The sequence below is a fragment of the Camelina sativa genome, chromosome 2 (genome assembly GCF_030686135.1).
Source record: "Camelina sativa cultivar CO46 ecotype springtype chromosome 2, ASM3068613v1".
Taxonomy (NCBI): Eukaryota; Viridiplantae; Streptophyta; class Magnoliopsida; order Brassicales; family Brassicaceae; genus Camelina; species Camelina sativa.
The window spans coordinates 30,683,286-30,700,656 of NC_141881.1; the positions used below are offsets into that span (position 1 = coordinate 30,683,286).

General features: G+C 36.4%; 5 protein-coding genes across 5 annotated transcripts; 1 reads left to right on the forward strand and 4 right to left on the reverse strand.

The window, feature by feature from the left end:
- The first annotated feature begins 1,970 nt into the window (after positions 1-1,970).
- On the forward strand, positions 1,971-3,836 carry LOC104774848 (uncharacterized). The gene is made up of 5 exons (XM_087475007.1): positions 1,971-2,147; positions 2,260-2,475; positions 2,594-2,992; positions 3,065-3,289; positions 3,374-3,836. The coding sequence occupies exons 1-5, from the start codon at positions 2,123-2,125 to the stop codon at positions 3,652-3,654; spliced, it is 1,146 nt and encodes a 381-aa protein (XP_087331133.1). The 5' UTR covers positions 1,971-2,122; the 3' UTR covers positions 3,655-3,836.
- Positions 3,837-3,894: 58 nt separating this feature from the next.
- Positions 3,895-5,109, reverse strand: LOC147949360 (uncharacterized). The gene is made up of 3 exons (XM_087475013.1): positions 4,835-5,109; positions 4,464-4,712; positions 3,895-4,350 (listed from the first exon to the last, which is right to left on the reverse strand). The coding sequence occupies exons 1-3, from the start codon at positions 4,890-4,892 to the stop codon at positions 4,046-4,048; spliced, it is 612 nt and encodes a 203-aa protein (XP_087331139.1). The 5' UTR covers positions 4,893-5,109; the 3' UTR covers positions 3,895-4,045.
- Positions 5,110-5,281: 172 nt separating this feature from the next.
- Positions 5,282-6,342, reverse strand: LOC147949361 (uncharacterized). The gene is made up of 3 exons (XM_087478589.1): positions 6,232-6,342; positions 5,869-6,090; positions 5,282-5,757 (listed from the first exon to the last, which is right to left on the reverse strand). The coding sequence occupies exons 1-3, from the start codon at positions 6,266-6,268 to the stop codon at positions 5,489-5,491; spliced, it is 528 nt and encodes a 175-aa protein (XP_087334715.1). The 5' UTR covers positions 6,269-6,342; the 3' UTR covers positions 5,282-5,488.
- Positions 6,343-7,618: 1,276 nt separating this feature from the next.
- LOC147949362 (uncharacterized) lies at positions 7,619-8,752 on the reverse strand. The gene is made up of 3 exons (XM_087470803.1): positions 8,737-8,752; positions 8,053-8,355; positions 7,619-7,953 (listed from the first exon to the last, which is right to left on the reverse strand). Exons 1-3 carry the CDS (start codon positions 8,750-8,752, stop codon positions 7,619-7,621), a joined length of 654 nt encoding a protein of 217 aa, XP_087326929.1.
- Positions 8,753-13,801: 5,049 nt separating this feature from the next.
- On the reverse strand, positions 13,802-15,618 carry LOC147949363 (uncharacterized). Its single transcript, XM_087492590.1, has 4 exons — positions 15,076-15,618; positions 14,735-14,867; positions 14,262-14,599; positions 13,802-14,171 (listed from the first exon to the last, which is right to left on the reverse strand). The coding sequence occupies exons 1-4, from the start codon at positions 15,591-15,593 to the stop codon at positions 14,051-14,053; spliced, it is 1,110 nt and encodes a 369-aa protein (XP_087348716.1). The 5' UTR covers positions 15,594-15,618; the 3' UTR covers positions 13,802-14,050.
- Between the last annotated feature and the right edge of the window lie 1,753 nt (positions 15,619-17,371).

The window sequence follows — 17,371 nt, forward strand, 5'->3', positions numbered from 1 at the left end:
AAACTTTTTTACCGATAGAACAAAGTTTAAAACATTGTTTTTGAATAAATTGTTTTGTTAGATGAAAAATGTGTGACGATTATGTAGAAGTGAGTATTTATATTTTTTAGAATTAATAATTAACTGTACATTTTTCTTAATCCCTTTTCTATTTTTTTTTGAATTAATAACTTAAAATTAAAAATAAGTAAATAATGTTATAATTTTAAATTTTATAAAATATATAATCTCCTTATAATTATTTTTTAAGAAACTGTTTAATTTTTGTATTTTTTTGATAATTATCTTTTTACATTATTAATATTGTTTAAATAATTTTGTTGTTTTTGTCATTATCTTAAATTTATTTTATGAAATATTAACTTTTACACATCTCAAAATCTCAAATTAATAACTCGACACGTGTCAAAATCCTGTTAGTGGCTAACTTTCAAAACCCAACTTTATATAATAAGATATTTTGACATGTGTGAAAGGAAAATTTATTTAATAATTATAAAAAATTAAGAAATCCTAAAAATAAAAAGATTACAACTAATATTTTTGAAAGTATATAAAACCAAAGTAATCTATTATATCACTAATTCTAACAGAAAAGTTATCCATTAAATTACTAATTTTAATAGGAAAATATTTGCAATTAATAAGGAAAATATTTGCAATTTAATTGCAATTATTATTTATTATAATCATATAGTAAAAAGAATTTTATATAGAAAAGTGATGAAAGTTTGAAAAGATTTAATGTGTGAAATTAGTGATTAACATAATGTAAGATAATCAAAATAATAAATTAATGTAATTTTCTTAAGTTTTTCAATCGGTGAATGATTTAATAGCGTATTCAATATTATGTTGTTATATAAACCTTGGTTTTCAAAGTTAATAACTCATGTGATCGCGACACGTGTCAATTTAACAATTATTTTTTTTGTCATGTAACTTTGTTTCAACATATTAGTAAATTATAAGAAATTTAAAATTTAAACAATTTAATGAATATAAAAAGATAGTTCATATATGTAAATAAAAAATAATACTAATTCTAATTTTAAATTACTAATTCTATAAGAAAAAAATTAAGAAAATTATAAAATTAATTACTATAATACCATAGTTAAATAAATTATACTGTTAATTATTCATCCTAAAAGAAAAAAGATTGTAGATACTCACATTTACATAAACAAATAATTTTCTCATAATAACGTTTTTGAATTTTTGATTAATTTATGATAATGTTGGACAAGTAGTAAACTATTAATTATGAGATTACAAAATATTAAACAAATATATTTAAGATATTGTTACTTTTTCAAATATGAGATAAAATTAAATTTTAGTTTTTTTGAGAATGATGTTTCATTAATTTTTAGTTTTTATAAAATATTAAGTAAGGTATAAATTTCATACAATGCACTTTTTATATATAAATTATAAATGTTACTCATTAGGATTGATTGAGTGCATAGAATTAAAATATAATTATACTATCATGTAATAATATACAAAAAATTATATTGCAAAATAAAGTGTGTGAACTCTAAATCCGGTTTAAAAAAAAATCAAATGAAATAAAATAATATTTTGATCACAACTTAAAATTTCATATATTTTTCTTATATCCGGGCCTAATCTTTTCAAATATTTTTCATATTTTTCTTAGAATAATGTTATATATATATATATGCCAAAGAACAAACTTTCTTAACTAATAATAAATAATGTCTTTTAGAGCACTCCCATTTTGCACATCTTTGACATGGGATCAGAAAAATAAAAAAATAAAAAAAATAAGAAAATGGTAGAAAGATGTGTGATCAGTGTCTCTGCCCAGAACAAATAAGACACAATGTCAACAGCTGTCATCTCTTGATTTGTTGGAAAAACAAAAAAATAATTAAATAATTAAATTAAATTAAAAATATTATTGTTTAGCTTTTTTGACACCCAACAGCAGGATGAGGGATGAGAATGCCCTTAGGCCGGATATGTTTTGGGATATATAGATATGCAACACAAATCAGTAGCCCTAATTTTGCGAAGTGCCGATCATCCAGCATCTCTCTCGAAATTTCTCATTAATCTTCGTCTCTAAAATCACTACTAAGCTGCTGGGTCAATGGAAACCACAAAAGAACACTACTGTAAGATCTCTCAATTGGGGTTTGTAGGTAATTTTCGATCTGTCAATAATTTTAACGGATGATCTAATTTTTTTTTTTTTTTTTTTTTTTTTTTTGTCTCTGTTTTGTTAAGCCTTCTTGCTAGCGAAAAATACAAGGGTGTTCTGGGACGTAGAGGATGTCTCAATCCTTGATCATCTAAATCCTGGTTTGGTTTATAGTAATATCTACTCGGATCTTGAGGATAAGGGTTTTCAATGTAATGGCATCTATGCGTTCGTTGATGGTAATGTCTCGGAAACTTTGAGAAATTCATATTATATTTCCCGAATCTATCTCAACATTGGAGGTGAGAATTTCCTTTACCTTTTTTATTTATTATTGTTTTTACTTATATTATATGTGTGTGTGTGGTCTAGTCTACATCTTTCCGTTCCGTTGATATACAAATTATTTATATATTACAGGAAGTAGATATCAGAGAGTTTACAACATGTCAGTGCGGACTCTTCTCTGGGCAGTGAGAGAGAGAGAGCATTTTATGGAATCAAATTTGATTATATTTTCAAAAAACATTGACGAGCAGTTGACAAGTCTCGTTGAGAGTATCAAAAAGAAAGCTGATTTCGATATTGTCTTCCTAGATCCTAGCAGCATATTAGAGAACAGTGCTGGAACCCCCCCTGTCTTCGTCGAGCATATCAAAGACGTTAGTTACCGTTGCGGCACTTGTAATTCTTCTTCTATAACCAACCCTAATTTTACAAAGCCTAGTCTCTCATCCAACCCCGTCGATAAATTACTCGATAGCCCCAACGTCGAAACATTTTTCAGCAATTTATCCCAGCCCATCGGAAAATTCGCTAGTAAGGACAGACCTCTAAATTTGTTTTTTTTTTTTCTGTGTATTGTTTATATATAATATTTCATCTTTGCAGACGCGTACACAGAAGTCTACTGGTTCGTCGATGATTCGTCAATCATTAACCAACTCGATCCTGGTTTGGTTTATCGGACTATCACATCCGGTCTTTCGAAAAAGGGCTATAAGGGAAGCAATATGGGAATGATCCACGCGTTCATTGAGGATAAGAATACACTCTCCAAAGAAGTGCTGGATATATATTTGGAAAACCTAATCTTTACCTTTACCTTTTCCAAAGGTGTGAATCTATCTTTTGTCTTGTTTTTTTTTTTCTTTTTTTTTAACGCCTTGGTCTTGATTGATTTGGTAAATACTATTTCAGGAAATAAATATGCAATGTTACATGAAATTCTTCCTTGGGCACTGACAAAACGTGCTCTACCAACCAATTTGGTTGTACTCTCAAGAAACATCAATGAAGAGGTCTCAAGGGTTCTTCAAAGTTTGAGAAAGGATGGTAGGTTCAATATTGTCTTTCATGATCCTACTACCCTGTTACTTGCATGTGTTGGAGAACCCATCAAGAAGGACTCTAGTTACCGCTGCCCCTCTTGTAATTCTATTATTGGCAGGGCAGGCCAAAGTAGCTCGCAAAACCAATAAGATCTCAAGAGGTGGAGAGAGTATTCTCCTCTTTAGACTCGTTTGTATTCATCAATGTTATGAGCTGTGTTGGTCTATGAATAAATTATTACTAAGTTAAGTTTGTATTCATCGTATGGTTTGACATCAATGTTATGAGCTGTGTTGGTTGAGATTAATAGAAACAAGTGTGTTCGATCAAATAACTGAGCTATATCTGATCATTCATCACCTGCCAGTTAAGGGCAAGATAGTCTTCAATAAAGAGTAAAAACGATATTTCAATTATTATTTTTGTTTTATGGAAGAAAAGACTACCAAAGATAATCCAATATCACAGTTCATAAACAACATTAAACATGATGAAAATACATTAATTAGTCTCCTCCTCCTCTTCAGAATTGCTTCCTAGCTAGTCCTCGGATGGACCAACAGCATCAGTATCAGCACAAGATTGTGAGCTTCCGCCTCCATCACAAAGCAACTCCCAAAGCCATGCTGAGCTTTCAGTAAAAGGCATCAATTCTGATGTACGCTCTGGTAAGACAACTTTGGCATCAAAACTCCCGAAATACAAACTTTCAATAATTTCGAGGGTCCTCTCTTCTTTGATGGCTCCTTTTGAGAGTATAATCAAATTTGAACAGGCAGGACTATTCACTGCCCACAAAAGAATGTCCACTAACATCTTATAAACTCTCTCATATCCATGTTCCTCTGCAACGGACATCTCTCTAGATTAGATTAGAGATCTCTATCTATATAAGCAGATAAGATATAAAGAGAGGACGAGGGATAAATTAGGTAAAAAGGAGGAATTCATATTCTACCTTTGGGTACGAAATTTAAACTGACCCCGGCAGCCTCGTATCTATCTATCAATTCTTGTTTCGTGGAGGGGGGAAGAAGGGTTTTCTCATCTTCGGTGTCGTACAACGAGATTGACAAAGGACCATTATAACAACCCTTTTCAGCAAGAGCTGATTTGATCTTCTTAGAAATCAAATCAGGATCACATTCAGCAGTAGGGATTGGGAAATCCACCACGTCCCAGAACACACCTGTGTTCTTGTTAACCTCTGCCCACCACGATATCAAAAATAATAATTCATTACAATCGATTCAAAATTTTACAATCAGATGAGAGATTCTAACCAAAACAATTTCGAGCAATACATAGACATAGATAGGGATCTCTTACTGACGTGACGATGATTCCAATGAGACCTGGCGGGTTCCTCGACGGAATCGGAAGACATGGTTTCGATCAAGAGACTTGTCTCAACAACAAGCCAGTACCAATCCTAGTAAAGAGACCTGTGCATGGCCGCATATCTTGAACCTCTCTTCTTATTAGGGTTAGTTCAGACTTCAGATAGTATCTTATTGGGCCTTGTAGATATCAGTTAAACCCTGTTGCCTTAATCATTGCGGCGTAAAATAATACACACAGTACTACTAGCTAGGGAGTACGTTGTGAATATAATGAGTCAGAGAGATGATAAACCCGTAACGATTTCAACTGCGTCAGGAATTTTAGATTGCATAAGAAAAGTGATAATCTTTTAGAAACTGGATTCCTCATAACATCTAACACACAAATCATCAGCTCACATATTTATAAAACAGCATCAGAATAACAAAAACGTTTTCTCTTAGTCCATAAAAGATTATTGGGATTAAACGATATTTCAATTGTATATATATTTTTCTGTTTTATGCAAAGAGAAAGACAAAATGATCAAAAAAGCAAAGAGAATAATTCAATCACAGATTATATAACTAGTCTCCTCTTCATATTGCTAATTGGCAAGGGCATGAGAATCACCACAACACTTGAGCTTAATCGTCAACACTAGAGTTGTGAGCTTCCGCTTCCTTGTGATGGTAGGCTTTCACAAAGCCTAAGCCAAAGCCATTCGGAGCGTTCAGTAGGAGGTATCACTTCAGATGCTTCAACATTGATACTGAAGGAACGCAAATAGCCAAGAAAAGCCAACATCTCTATCTCTTTGAGGTATTTAGAGAGTATAATCAAATTGGACCATTCACCCTTTTTCAGTACGCACAAACCAATGTCCAAGAACATCTTATGAACTCTCTCATATCCATGCGCCTCAGCAACTACATATAACAACGGAGATCTCTAGATTAGATTTAGATATATCTCTATATATCTATATAAGAGAGAGGAGGGATAATAATTAGGTAAAAAGGAGGAATTCATATTTTCACCTTTGGGTACGAAATTTAAACTGACTCCGGCAGCCTCGTATTTATCTATCACTTCTTGTTTCGTGGTTTTGTCATCTATGACGTCGTACAACGAGATTGACACAGGACCATTATAACAACCCTTTTCAGCAAGAGCTGATTTGATCTTCTTAGATATCAAATCAGGATCACATTCAGGGATTGGGAAATCCACCACGTCCCAGAACACACCTGTTTTACCCTCTGCCCACCATGGCAATCAAAAATATTTCAATACAATCCATTCCATAACTCGTCTTTTTTTTTTTTTTTTTTTTAACAAATCATAATCTTTCTATATAGAAGTAACAATTTCGAGTCGAGCAAGACACAGAGGGATCTTACCGGCGTGTACACCCTTAATCTTCGGCGTCCGCGACATGAGAGAAGACGTCTAGATCACGTAGAAACTTTTGTTTCTTAGGGTTAAGACTTGTTAACTTATAGGGATGGGCCTGGCGGATATCAATTAGGCCCAGTTCACGCTCAGTTCACTGCGGCGTAAATTAATACACACAGCCCCTAGCAAAGAGACTGATGAAATAAGCATTTTTTTAAGATATCTGGACGGATATATCCAAAACCGAATCTAAAACCCAAATACTGGCCATGCATGGACGCAGCATAAATTAATGCAACCCTAATTTTACAAAGCGCTATAATGGTTTAGTGAGTATCCGCGCGCTTGTTGATGATAAGAATACACTCTCCAAAGAATTGAGAAATATATATTACGATAACGGAATCCGAATCTGTTCCTTACCCAAAGGTGTGAATCTCCTTTTATCTAATGTAAACCTTTTTGTTTTTTTTTAACGTCTTATACTATTTCAGGAAATAAGTATGCAGTGTTATTGGAAATTCTTCTTTGGGCACTGCTCAACCGTGGTAGACTAGCCAATTTGATTATACTCTCAAGAAACATCAATATTGAAGAGAAGGAGGTCGCAAGTGTTCTTGGAAATTTGGAAGAGAAAGATATTTACAATATTGTCTTCCTTGATCCTGCTACCTTGTTAGAAGCAAGTGTTGGAGATCCCTTAAACAAAATCGGAACCTCACCCAAGGAGGACTGTAGATATCGCTGCCCCACATGTAAGTCTATAATCAAGGAAGGAGGAAGTAACTCCCAAAACCAATAAGATCTCAAGAAAGACAAAAGGCCGAGAGAGTATTCTCATCTTTAGATTTTATGAATAAATTACTAGCTAGTATTTGACTAGTTAAGTTTGTATACATCTTTTGGTTTTGTCTCTTTTGTTTAACTTGAAAGCCTCCATTGAGATTTAGTCCGTGTATTAAAATTAGAGTGCATGTCATAAATTATGAGCTGTGTGTTTTGGTTTGAGTGTAATGGAAGAATATACAAAAAAAAAGTAGGTGCTACCAGAGCTATGAGAGGGCAAAGGGCGACCATATTGTTGTAATGTTGTTGATCCAAGCTATAAGCTCATTACCAGTATTTACTACCAAAGTTTGTATTCATCTTATGGTTTGACATCGTTTACACTTTGAAATCTAAACTTAGCTTTAATTTTGTTTAAAATTAGCTTTAATGTTATGAGTTGTGTTGGTTGAGATTAAAAGATATTTCAATTATTATTTTTGTTGTTTTACGGGAAGAAAAGACTAAACGATCAAAACCAAAGAGAACCAACCAATCACAGATTATAAACATATATAACATGAAGAAAATACATTAGTTACTCTCCTCTTTAGAATTGCTTCCTAGCTAGTCCTCGGATATATGGGCAACAGCATCAGTATGATCAGCACGTTGTGAGCTTCCGTCTCCATCTGAATCCGATGAAAGGCTTTCACAAAGCCTATCCCAAAGCCATGCTGAGCTTTCAGTAAAAGGTAGCAAATTTGATGCACGCTCTGATAAGAGAACATTGACATGGCCCGCCCCCAAATGCAAACTTTCAAGAATATTGAAGGTATACTTTCTTTGATTATTTTTATAGAGTATAATCAAATTTGAAAAGTCACGACCGTCGTTGAGTGCCCACAAAAGAATGTCCAATAACATCTTATGAACCCTATCATATCCATGAGCCTCTGCAGCTATATTATACATATCAACAAGGGAGATATTTAAGAATAGATAACATATCTATATGTCAATATAGTAAGATAAGAGAGGGACTAGGTTTTCATTCACACCTTCAGGTACGAAATTGAAACTGACTCCGGCAGCCTCATATTTATCAATCAATTCTTGTTTCGTGGTTTTCTCATCTTCGACATCGTACAACCGGACTGACAAAGGACCATTATAACCACCCTTTTCATCAAGAGCTGATTTGATCTTCTTAGATATCAAATCAGGATCACATTCAGGGATTGGGAAATCCACCACGTCCCAGAACACACCTGTTTTACCCTCTGCATGCCCACCATGGAAATCAAAATATTTCAATTCGGTGCGGAGAACGAGAATGTTAGAGAAGACGTCTAGTATAGCAACTAGTATAAGTTTTTGTGTGACGTGTTGTAAGAGATTATCCTTGAGAGTGTGAGTGCAGCAACTAGTATAAGTGTTTGTGTGACGTGTTGTAAGAGATTATCCTTGAGATCCAATAACAAAATGTAGTTCATAAGTTTTTTTTTCAAAACAGAGAGTGAAACAGAGAACTATAGAATGACAAGTAAACTGACCTCAAAGAGTGGAAGAGGTCAGTATGTCAACATAATCAAGACTAGTTGTTCGCTTGTTGCGGAAGAAGAAGGAAACTTCTATAGAAACAATGCTACATCTCAGCAAAAGAAAATTTTCGGGAACAAGATGAAAGAAAATATGAGAGGTGAAAGATTGTTTCTTTATTATTCAATCCTTAAAACTATTACATTGTGTAGAACTCATTTATATAGTCTCATAAGATTAAACCTAGATTCTAGAGAGTTCTTTGGGAGAGATTATGTGGCTTCATCTTCATCAACTGGTCCCAATATCTTGAATCGATTATGCAGGGTCACTGTCGTACCTTGTACGGTTTCCTTTGCTACTGTTTTGTTGTCTGCTGCAGGTGACCGTTCTTGAGTCGTGGGCTTCTTCTTTGTATTTTGTTCACAGGCTTTTGGCTTGATGGGCTTGACACAATGTGAGCTCATTGACAAAACAGTGTCGTTTTGTGCTCTGTTCTTTACACTCCCCCGCAAACTTGGAGTGGGGGGAACGCCTACGCCAAGTTTGGTTCTGTAGTACTCAAAAGGCCTTTGGGGTAGAGATTTGGTAAATATGTCCGCCAGTTGAAAGTGAGCAGGAATGTGATTGACAATCACGTTACCAAAGGCGACCTGCTCACGAACATAGTGATAGTGTGTGGCGAAGTGCTTTGTGCGAGCATGAAAGCTCGGATTTGCAGTGAGATAGACAGCGGAGAGATTATCGCAGTTGAGCTCCGGTGTTGCAGGTAGCTGGATGCCTAAGTCATGAAGAAGATTCACAATCCACGTTATTTCAGAGGTTGCTTCGGACATGGCTCTTTATTCAGCTTCAGTAGAGCTTTTGGACACAGTTTGCTGTTTCTTTGACGACCAAGAGATCATATTACGGCCAAGAAACGTGCAAAAGCCACCAGTGGACCTGCTTGTGGAGGGACACCCAGAGTAGTCACTGTCGCTATACACTCGAAGCTTAGAATCTGTGTGACGAGCAAAGGAGACTCCCATCGTAGTGGTGCCTTTGATGTAGCGTAGAATCCGTTTCAGAAGATGAAAATCAGACACTGAAGGTTCATGCATCTTCTGACAAACATAATTGACAGAAAATTGCAGGTCTGGTCTTGTTAATGTCAAGTACTGCAGTCGACCAGCCAAACTTCTGAAATATTTGGGATTTTCGAACAAAACCTTTTGTTTTGGTACTTTGTTCAGTTGTTGAGGAAGTGGTGTCGCGACAGGAGCACAAGTAGACATAGAAGCAGCCGCTAAGAGATCCTCAGCATACTTTTGTTGTGACAGGAACATACCGTTTTCATGATATTGAATCTGAATGCCAAGAAAGTAGTGAAGCTTCCCAAGATCTTTCATTTTGAACTGCTTGTTTAGCTCATCAAGGAGAGTGGAGAGAAGCTCAGAGGAGTTTCCTGTAATCGCCATATCGTCAACATAGAGTAACAGCATAATGATGTCTGTTCCTTTAAAGCAGACAAACAGAGAAGGGTCTCGTAGACTGCAAGTGAAGCCAAAATCAAGCAGAAAATTACTAAACTTGTCAAACCAAGCTCTTGGAGCCTGTTTAAGGCCATAGAGTGATTTATGGAGAAGACAAACGTGATTTGGATGATCCTTGTCAACAAAACCAGCAGGTTGTCTCATGTAAACAACTTCATTGAGATCACCATGGAGGAAGGCATTTTGAACATCCATTTGCTTGATTTCCCAGTTCATGACTGTTGCAAAGTGAAGGACCGCTCTTACTGTTGCTGTTCGGACTACTGGGCTATAGGTTTCAAGATAATCTATGCCTTCTTCCTGTGTGAATCCTTGAGCGACGAGTCTGGTTTTGAACTTGTCAAGAGATCCATCAGCATTGAGTTTGACCCGAAAAACCCACTTGGAACCTAAAACATGCATTTCTGGTGTTTCAGGAACTAAAGAGAATGTATTTGCTTCTTTGCAGTTACTTATCTCTTCAGTCATAGCAGCTGTCAAGTTGGGATCTTTAAGAGCTGCAGTGACTGTTGCAGGTTTCGGGTAGGATACTTTATGCGTGAGAAGAGCATAGCGAGGATTCGGTTTGACAATACCAGCCTTTGATCGAGTTGTCATTGGATGGGTTGAAGTTTCTGCAATTGACTCACAAGTAGTTTCAGTTGTGCAGATATTATCACTGGTAACTGAACTTTGCACATTTGAGACTGGTGGGTGTGAGCTGTTGCCTATAGGATCAAGATCTAAGCTTGCCGTACACTCAGAACTCACATCACCAGCATCATGTTCAAGATCAGTCACGTTTTGTGTTGGCATATCGTCGGTAGAAACAGTGTCATTTGTTGTATTTGGAGTTGGCATTGTCGTAACAGGAATCTGTTCTGTTGCGGTTGCAGTGGCTTCTGCAGAGTCTGCAACTGGAGCACAGGATGTAGTATCAGTAGAAAGCTGCTTGAGCCAGGCTGCATATAGTGGTGTGGGCGATGATTTGTGAAGATAACTGTATACACTTGTGAATGGAAAACTTGTTTCATCAAAGATGACATGGCGATTGATGTATACACGCCCAGTAGGAGGATAAAAACATATGTATCCCTTATATTTTTCAGTGTATCCGAGAAAAACACACTTAAGTGAGCGAGGATCAAACTTGTTTTGACTGTATGGTCTCAACATCGGGAAGCAGGCACAGCCAAAAGTCCTTAAGGCGGAATATTCTGGTGGTTTCGAGAATAGAGCTTCATAAGGACTTATGTTATCTGCGAGAGCACTTGTAGGCAGGAGATTGCTCAGAAAATTTGATGTAAAGAATGCTTTTACCCAGAAACTCTGTGGTATAGCACTTTGAAAGAGCAAAGTTAGAGCCATCTCTGTTAACTGCCTATGCTTCCTCTCTGCTATACCGTTTTGTTGAGGAGTGTGAGGACAGGAGACAAAGTGTTGAATCCTAGATGCCTCCAGATGAGTAAGAAGTTTCTGACTTGTGAATTCCCCACCTCCATCAGATTGAAATGTCCCTATCTTTGTTTGTAAAAGGTTTTCAACAAAAGACTGAAACTTGATGAAGATTGAGTAGAAATCAGATTTTCTTTTTAGAGGATATAGCCAACAATATCTTGAGAAGTTATCAATGAACACAACATAGAATCTGAATCCTTGAACAGAAGATACAGGAGAGGGACCCCAGAGATCACAATGAACTCTCTCTAGGGGTCTTGATGCAATAAAAGTCGAAGAAACAAATGGCAACTTTGAACTCTTCCCAAGCTGACATGACTCACACACCTTCTTGGTACTTTTATTGATTTGAATTGCCTTATTTGTAGATAGAAGTTGAAGGATTTGCTGATGTGGATGCCCTAACCTTTGATGCCAAACCTCATCGCTAGTCTTGACTTGTCTTGTAGAGTAAAATATCTTGTACTTAGGGTCATCCAGTTTATACAAACCATTAGTTTCCCTTCCCTTTGTCAGAACTTTGCGTGTTGCTTTGTCCTTTATAACAACATCATCACCATCAAACGAGACTTTACAAGGATAATCTTTAGTTAACCTTGAAACTGACAATAATGATTTAGCTATTTCAGGACAAACAAGCACATCTTTAAGTGGGAGATTACCTGATGTGGAGGGAAGGTTTGCAGAGCCAACATGTGTGATAGGTAAAAAATTCCCATCACTCGCCATCACCATATCTGTTCCATGATAGGGTTGCGCCTTTTGCAGGCGTTGAGTCGAGCTGGTGATGTGCGCTGTTGCAGCAGAGTCTGGATACCAGCTATTGTCCTCGGTGACATCAGTAATGTGAAGAGCAGAGAACGCAGCAGCATTGATTGCAGGTTGAGGAGATTGCTGATACTCTTCATCGAACCGATACCAGCACTCAAACGCATTGTGTCCTCGTTTTCCACATATTTGACAGTTTGGTTTCTCAGTTGATGTAACAGAGGAGTTCGATGGTCGAGACGTGTTGAACTGTTGGTGAAATCCACGACCTCTAGTAGAGTAGCTTCCTCGGCCTCTGCCTCTGTTACCTCTTCCTCTGTATTGAGAGCCAACGTTTCTCATCGTGTTGAAGGCTAAGTGAGGAGACACTTCAGTTGAAACAGAGTATCGTTGTATACGATCTTCGTATCCAGTTAGGCGAGAGACAACAGTTTCGTAAGTAGGTTCAGGAACTCTATCCATGGAGTCCTCAACAACAGTTATGATTGGCTCATACTCTCTACCTAAACCTCTTAAAGCTGCAAAAATCTTCATCTTTTCGCTAACAGGATCACCAATAGAAGCAAGTTGGTCACAGATATCTTTAATTCCTCTAAGATATTCTGACATGCTTTTATCTAACTTCTCACTATTTTGAAGACGTCTTTGCAACTCAAACAGCCTAGAAGACGATGTGCGGTTAAAGTGAGAGATTAGAGTAATCCATACCTTATGAGAAGTTGTAGATCCGACTACCAGCCTCATTACATTTTCACTCATCGAACCAAGTAACCAGGCCTTAACCACTTGATCTACTCGAGACTAGTTCTCGAAGTCTGGATTTGAAACCTCTTCCGTCTTGTTGTCATTTTTGTTTCGGACAGGAATTGTTTCTTGTGGTGGCTTGGTTGCACCGTTTACAAACCCAAGTAGGGCTTGACTGCGAAGGAAAGACTCAAACTGAGACTTCCATATGATGTAGTTTTCTTCTGTGAGCTTGATTGTAACACAGTAAGAGATGTGTAGTGAAGGAGAAGAAAAGAGTTCCATGGAGCCGTCCATGGCTCTGATACCATGAAAGAAAATATGAGAGGTGAAAGATTGTTTCTTTATTATTCAATCCTTAAAACTATTACATTGTGTAGAACTCACTTATATAGTCTCATAAGATTAAACCTAGATTCTAGAGAGTTCTTTGGGAGAGATTATGTGGCTTCATCTTCATCAACTGGTCCCAACATCTTGAATCGATTATGCAGGGTCACTGTCGTACCTTGTACGGTTTCCTTTGCTACTGCTTTGTTGTCTGCTGCAGGTGACCGTTCTTGAGTCGTGGGCTTCTTCTTTGTATTTTGTTCACAGGCTTTTGGTTTGATGGGCTTGACACAATGTGAGCTCATTGACAAAACAGTGTCATTTTGTGCTCTGTTCTTTACAAGAGACTGCAAGATCAGTATGCATATGCTTTTATTGAGTTTTGGAGAATCCCAGAACAGGAGCCCAGAGCAAATAATAAAGAAGTTAATTGTACTCTCTATCAACCTCAGCGAGATGTGTAATAAATTATTACTAATAAGAGTTGAAAAATAAAAGCAAATAATGTAACAACACAACGTTAATGTTCTTCATACAATAATCGAAACCTACAAATCCGATTCTCTCTTTTGCACAAGATGATAATAGAACTTAGATGACATTTATCAGATAAATAAATTGACCCAAAAAGTTAAACTAACAGGGCTTTGTGTACACGTGAAACACAGATTACCTTGGTCAAGGTAGTTGGTCTCTCTACAAAATGCTATTTGGTAGGTGGAGATCTCAGCTTATCATCTGACTCATGCTTAAGAGAAGAATCCCCTCCCATTAGTTGTTCGAATCCTTCTACCTTAACGGGTTGAGCCCTGACCGTTCCTGGTGTACTGCAATTAGAATGGAGACATAAACTTTTAAGACCCGTCGAGTAGGTATATAGAACAATGTGACTTTTTGAGTTCTGAGAGGCTACTTACGGTGTCTGCATTTGTGGAATTTGCATTGAAGCCAATTGCCTGAATTGGTTATAGCCCGGCTGTTGCTGCATATTCGACATGGCAGCAATCTGTTGCTGTCTGAGTTGCTGCTGTATCTGTTGGTGTCTTGGGTTCATAGGGTTGAAGGCATTTCCATCTACTGCCATTTCAGAAGGATTCTCTAGCTTTACCTGAACCAGCGGCCGATCTTTTTCCATATCCATGTTGGGTCGTGGTGATGTAACTTGACGCCTACGCAGTCTCTCTAGCTGTTGCTGCTGCTGAAAGGTTGGCGAATTAACCATTTGCTGCATCTGTGGATGCATTTGCCTCTGGATCTGCAATCACATCAGAACAAGAAGTCAGAGAAGTTAAGCGAAAAAAGTAACTATTTAAATAAATGATCTCTTCGTGCACAATATTTAAACCAATTAAGATGCCAAATGATAAGCGCAACAATTTTATGTACATACTTGTTGCGGTAACCGGAGAGATGCTTGTTGCTGCAGATGTAACTGTTGCTGCAGTACTTGTGCTTGTTTCTGATTTGGAGGAGGATGGCTCTTAGTACTATCTCTAACAAGCTCTGCTAAACTCCCAAGATTACTGAAAAACAGCGTCAAAGTTAATCATATGAACAGATGAACAAAACTATCAATGTTAGTTTTATTACTAACATGTGTCTATGAGGAAAATGCTATGAAAGGGAGAACATATACGACAAGAAACATCTAAGGATTTTAGACTTCATTAAGGAAAAGATTGACCTTCACAAATCACTCGAAGGAGGCAAAACCACTCAAAAGAAACTCACCTATATCCCGTCGTATTAAGGAACATCTTAATCAACTGCAACGCTGAGCACTCCTTTTTGTAACTATCAGTAAGAAGCTTCAAAATACTGCCTAATTTAGAGATATGTCGGCTAACCAACTGAGAGAAGACATCAATCGGAACCTCGGTTGCACCTTCGAATCCCATCGTCAGAAGCATGCGTGCAACAACTTTCTGTGACACCAGAGCCGCTTGATCATCACTAAAACCCATTTTTTCAGCCTTTTTACGGCGCAGAACTCCTCTGTCTTCCATCCTATGGTACTCAGGCATCATCCCAAGCCTCTCGATCATGACATGACTCCTGGTAGTAACTTGCGGTAAAGTATCAAGTACCCCAAAGAAGTCTGTTTTGAAGTTGCTTTGTGCTCTGGTAACCGGCGAAAGGGCAGACTCGGGTACACAGTTCATTCTAAACATTGTCTCTGGAAGAAAAAGTATATCATCTTCTGAATTATCGAAGCCAGAACTTGGATGTGCACTAGATGACCTACTCATATGACCTAAACTTCGATCTTCTAAAAAAGGTACGTTATTTATAAAAAGCATTTTTTTGCTATAATACACTGATGTATATCCATTTACAAATTTTTTATTTTTGTTACCATTAAAAGTATATTTCTTTATACCTAAGTATATCGTATGTTACAAATATATTCTTTATCACTACCTAGGAAAATATCTATATAAACACATAACGGAAACTATTATATGTCTATTTATTTTAGCTTTTGCATTTCTTTAATCATTAAAATTGTTAATTCAATAAACTTTTCGAATAAAGAATATATTATATAGTATACTAATCAATGATGTATCATCACAATAGTGTATGACCAACCATGGAGAGAACCTCGGCTCCGCCTCCTCCCTTATGGAGAGAATCATGTGTCCAACCTCCTCCACCATGAAGAGAACCTTGGCTCTACCTTCCTCTCTTGGGAAGATGACATTGCATGTGTCCGACCTCTTTCACCATCGAGAGAACCTTAGCTTTGCCCTCCTCATGTGTGGAGAGAACATGTTTACGTCTTTTAACTATCTCAAAGTGGCATGCTCCGGCAACCAATGAAATTAAAAGCCCTTTTCCAATGTCACAAATTTTTTTGATAGTAACTAATGTTAAATTTCCCAATGTATTCATGGAAGTTTCTTTGACGCATCATGATGTACGTAACCTCTGTCTCCGAGCTCCTATGGATCTATCAAAAACAGTTTATAGTGTTCCAATCTATCTATCTATGTTTGTTGTAAGCTTGTGTATGATTAGCCTATTTTATCCAACCATTAGGTGTATTTTTTTACATCTAAGTATATTGTATGTTACAAATATATTCTTTACCACCACCTAAGAAAATATCTATATAAACACATTAACCCAACTATTATACTTCTATTTATTTTCATTTTTGCATAATTTATTTAATCACTAAAATTGTCGGTTCAAGAAACTTCTCAAATAAAAAGTATATTACATAGTATACTAATCAATGATGTATCACACAATTGTGTATGACCAACCATAGAGAGAACCTCGGCTCTGCCCTCCTCCCTTATGGAGAGAACCTTGTGTCCAACCTCCTCCACCATGAAGGAAACCGTGGCTCCGCCTTCCTCCCTTGGGGAGATAACCTTGCAGGCGTCCAACCTCTTCCACCATGAAGAGAACATGCTCTGCCTTACTCATGTTTGGAGAGAACATGTTCACATCTTTTAACTATCTCAAAGTGGCATGCTCTGGCAACCAATAAAACTAAAAGCCCTTTTCCAATGTCACAAAATCTTTTGATAGTAACTAATATTATATTTCTCAATGTATTTGTGGAAGTGTCTTTGACACATCATGATGTAGCCTCTATCTCCGAGCTCCTATGCTTGTGTTTGATTAGCCTACTTTATCCAACCATTAGATTGATGGGGTTCTACTCTTTATCTTCCTTTGGGATTGATTGAATGAATGGTAACAATTATGTTTGCATAAAAAAGGGTCTATGATCAACCAATCAAAGTTGAAAAATTAGAAGAAAATTAATTTGACGTAATTAAAGAAATAGATGAAAATTATAAGTACGGTAATATATGAATCTCAAATCAGAGATGAAAATAAAAATTAAATAAAACAATCTAAAAACACTAAAATAAAAATTTAAAATATTGTATTAGAAAAGAAGACGCATATATTAATCTTACATTTTTTGTTTAGGAACATATTAATCTCTTACTTATTCTAAACTGAAAAAAAAAAAGAGAAAGTATGAGAAGGTTTTGGTTTAAAA

Coding starts and splice junctions, on each gene's coding strand:
- LOC104774848 (XM_087475007.1), top strand. CDS start 2,123: ATGGAAACCACAAAAGAACACTACT. Junction 2,476..2,593: donor AATCTATCTCAACATTGGAG/GTGAGAATTTCC, acceptor TATATATTACAG/GAAGTAGATATCAGAGAGTT. Junction 2,993..3,064: donor GCCCATCGGAAAATTCGCTA/GTAAGGACAGAC, acceptor TCATCTTTGCAG/ACGCGTACACAGAAGTCTAC.
- LOC147949360 (XM_087475013.1), bottom strand. CDS start 4,892: ATGTCTTCCGATTCCGTCGAGGAACCCGCCAGGTCTCATTGGAATCAT. Junction 4,713..4,834: donor TTGGAATCATCGTCACGTCA/GTAAGAGATCCC, acceptor CGTGGTGGGCAG/AGGTTAACAAGAACACAGGT. Junction 4,351..4,463: donor TTTAAATTTCGTACCCAAAG/GTAGAATATGAA, acceptor TGTCCGTTGCAG/AGGAACATGGATATGAGAGA.
- LOC147949361 (XM_087478589.1), bottom strand. CDS start 6,268: ATGTCGCGGACGCCGAAGATTAAGGGTGTACACGCCG. Junction 6,091..6,231: donor GATTAAGGGTGTACACGCCG/GTAAGATCCCTC, acceptor CATGGTGGGCAG/AGGGTAAAACAGGTGTGTTC. Junction 5,758..5,868: donor TTTAAATTTCGTACCCAAAG/GTGAAAATATGA, acceptor TGTTATATGTAG/TTGCTGAGGCGCATGGATAT.
- LOC147949362 (XM_087470803.1), bottom strand. Junction 7,954..8,052: donor TTTCAATTTCGTACCTGAAG/GTGTGAATGAAA, acceptor TGTATAATATAG/CTGCAGAGGCTCATGGATAT.
- LOC147949363 (XM_087492590.1), bottom strand. CDS start 15,593: ATGAGTAGGTCATCTAGTGCACATCCAAGTTCTGGCTTCGATAATTCA. Junction 14,600..14,734: donor CTCTCCGGTTACCGCAACAA/GTATGTACATAA, acceptor ATGTGATTGCAG/ATCCAGAGGCAAATGCATCC. Junction 14,172..14,261: donor ATTCCACAAATGCAGACACC/GTAAGTAGCCTC, acceptor TTCTAATTGCAG/TACACCAGGAACGGTCAGGG.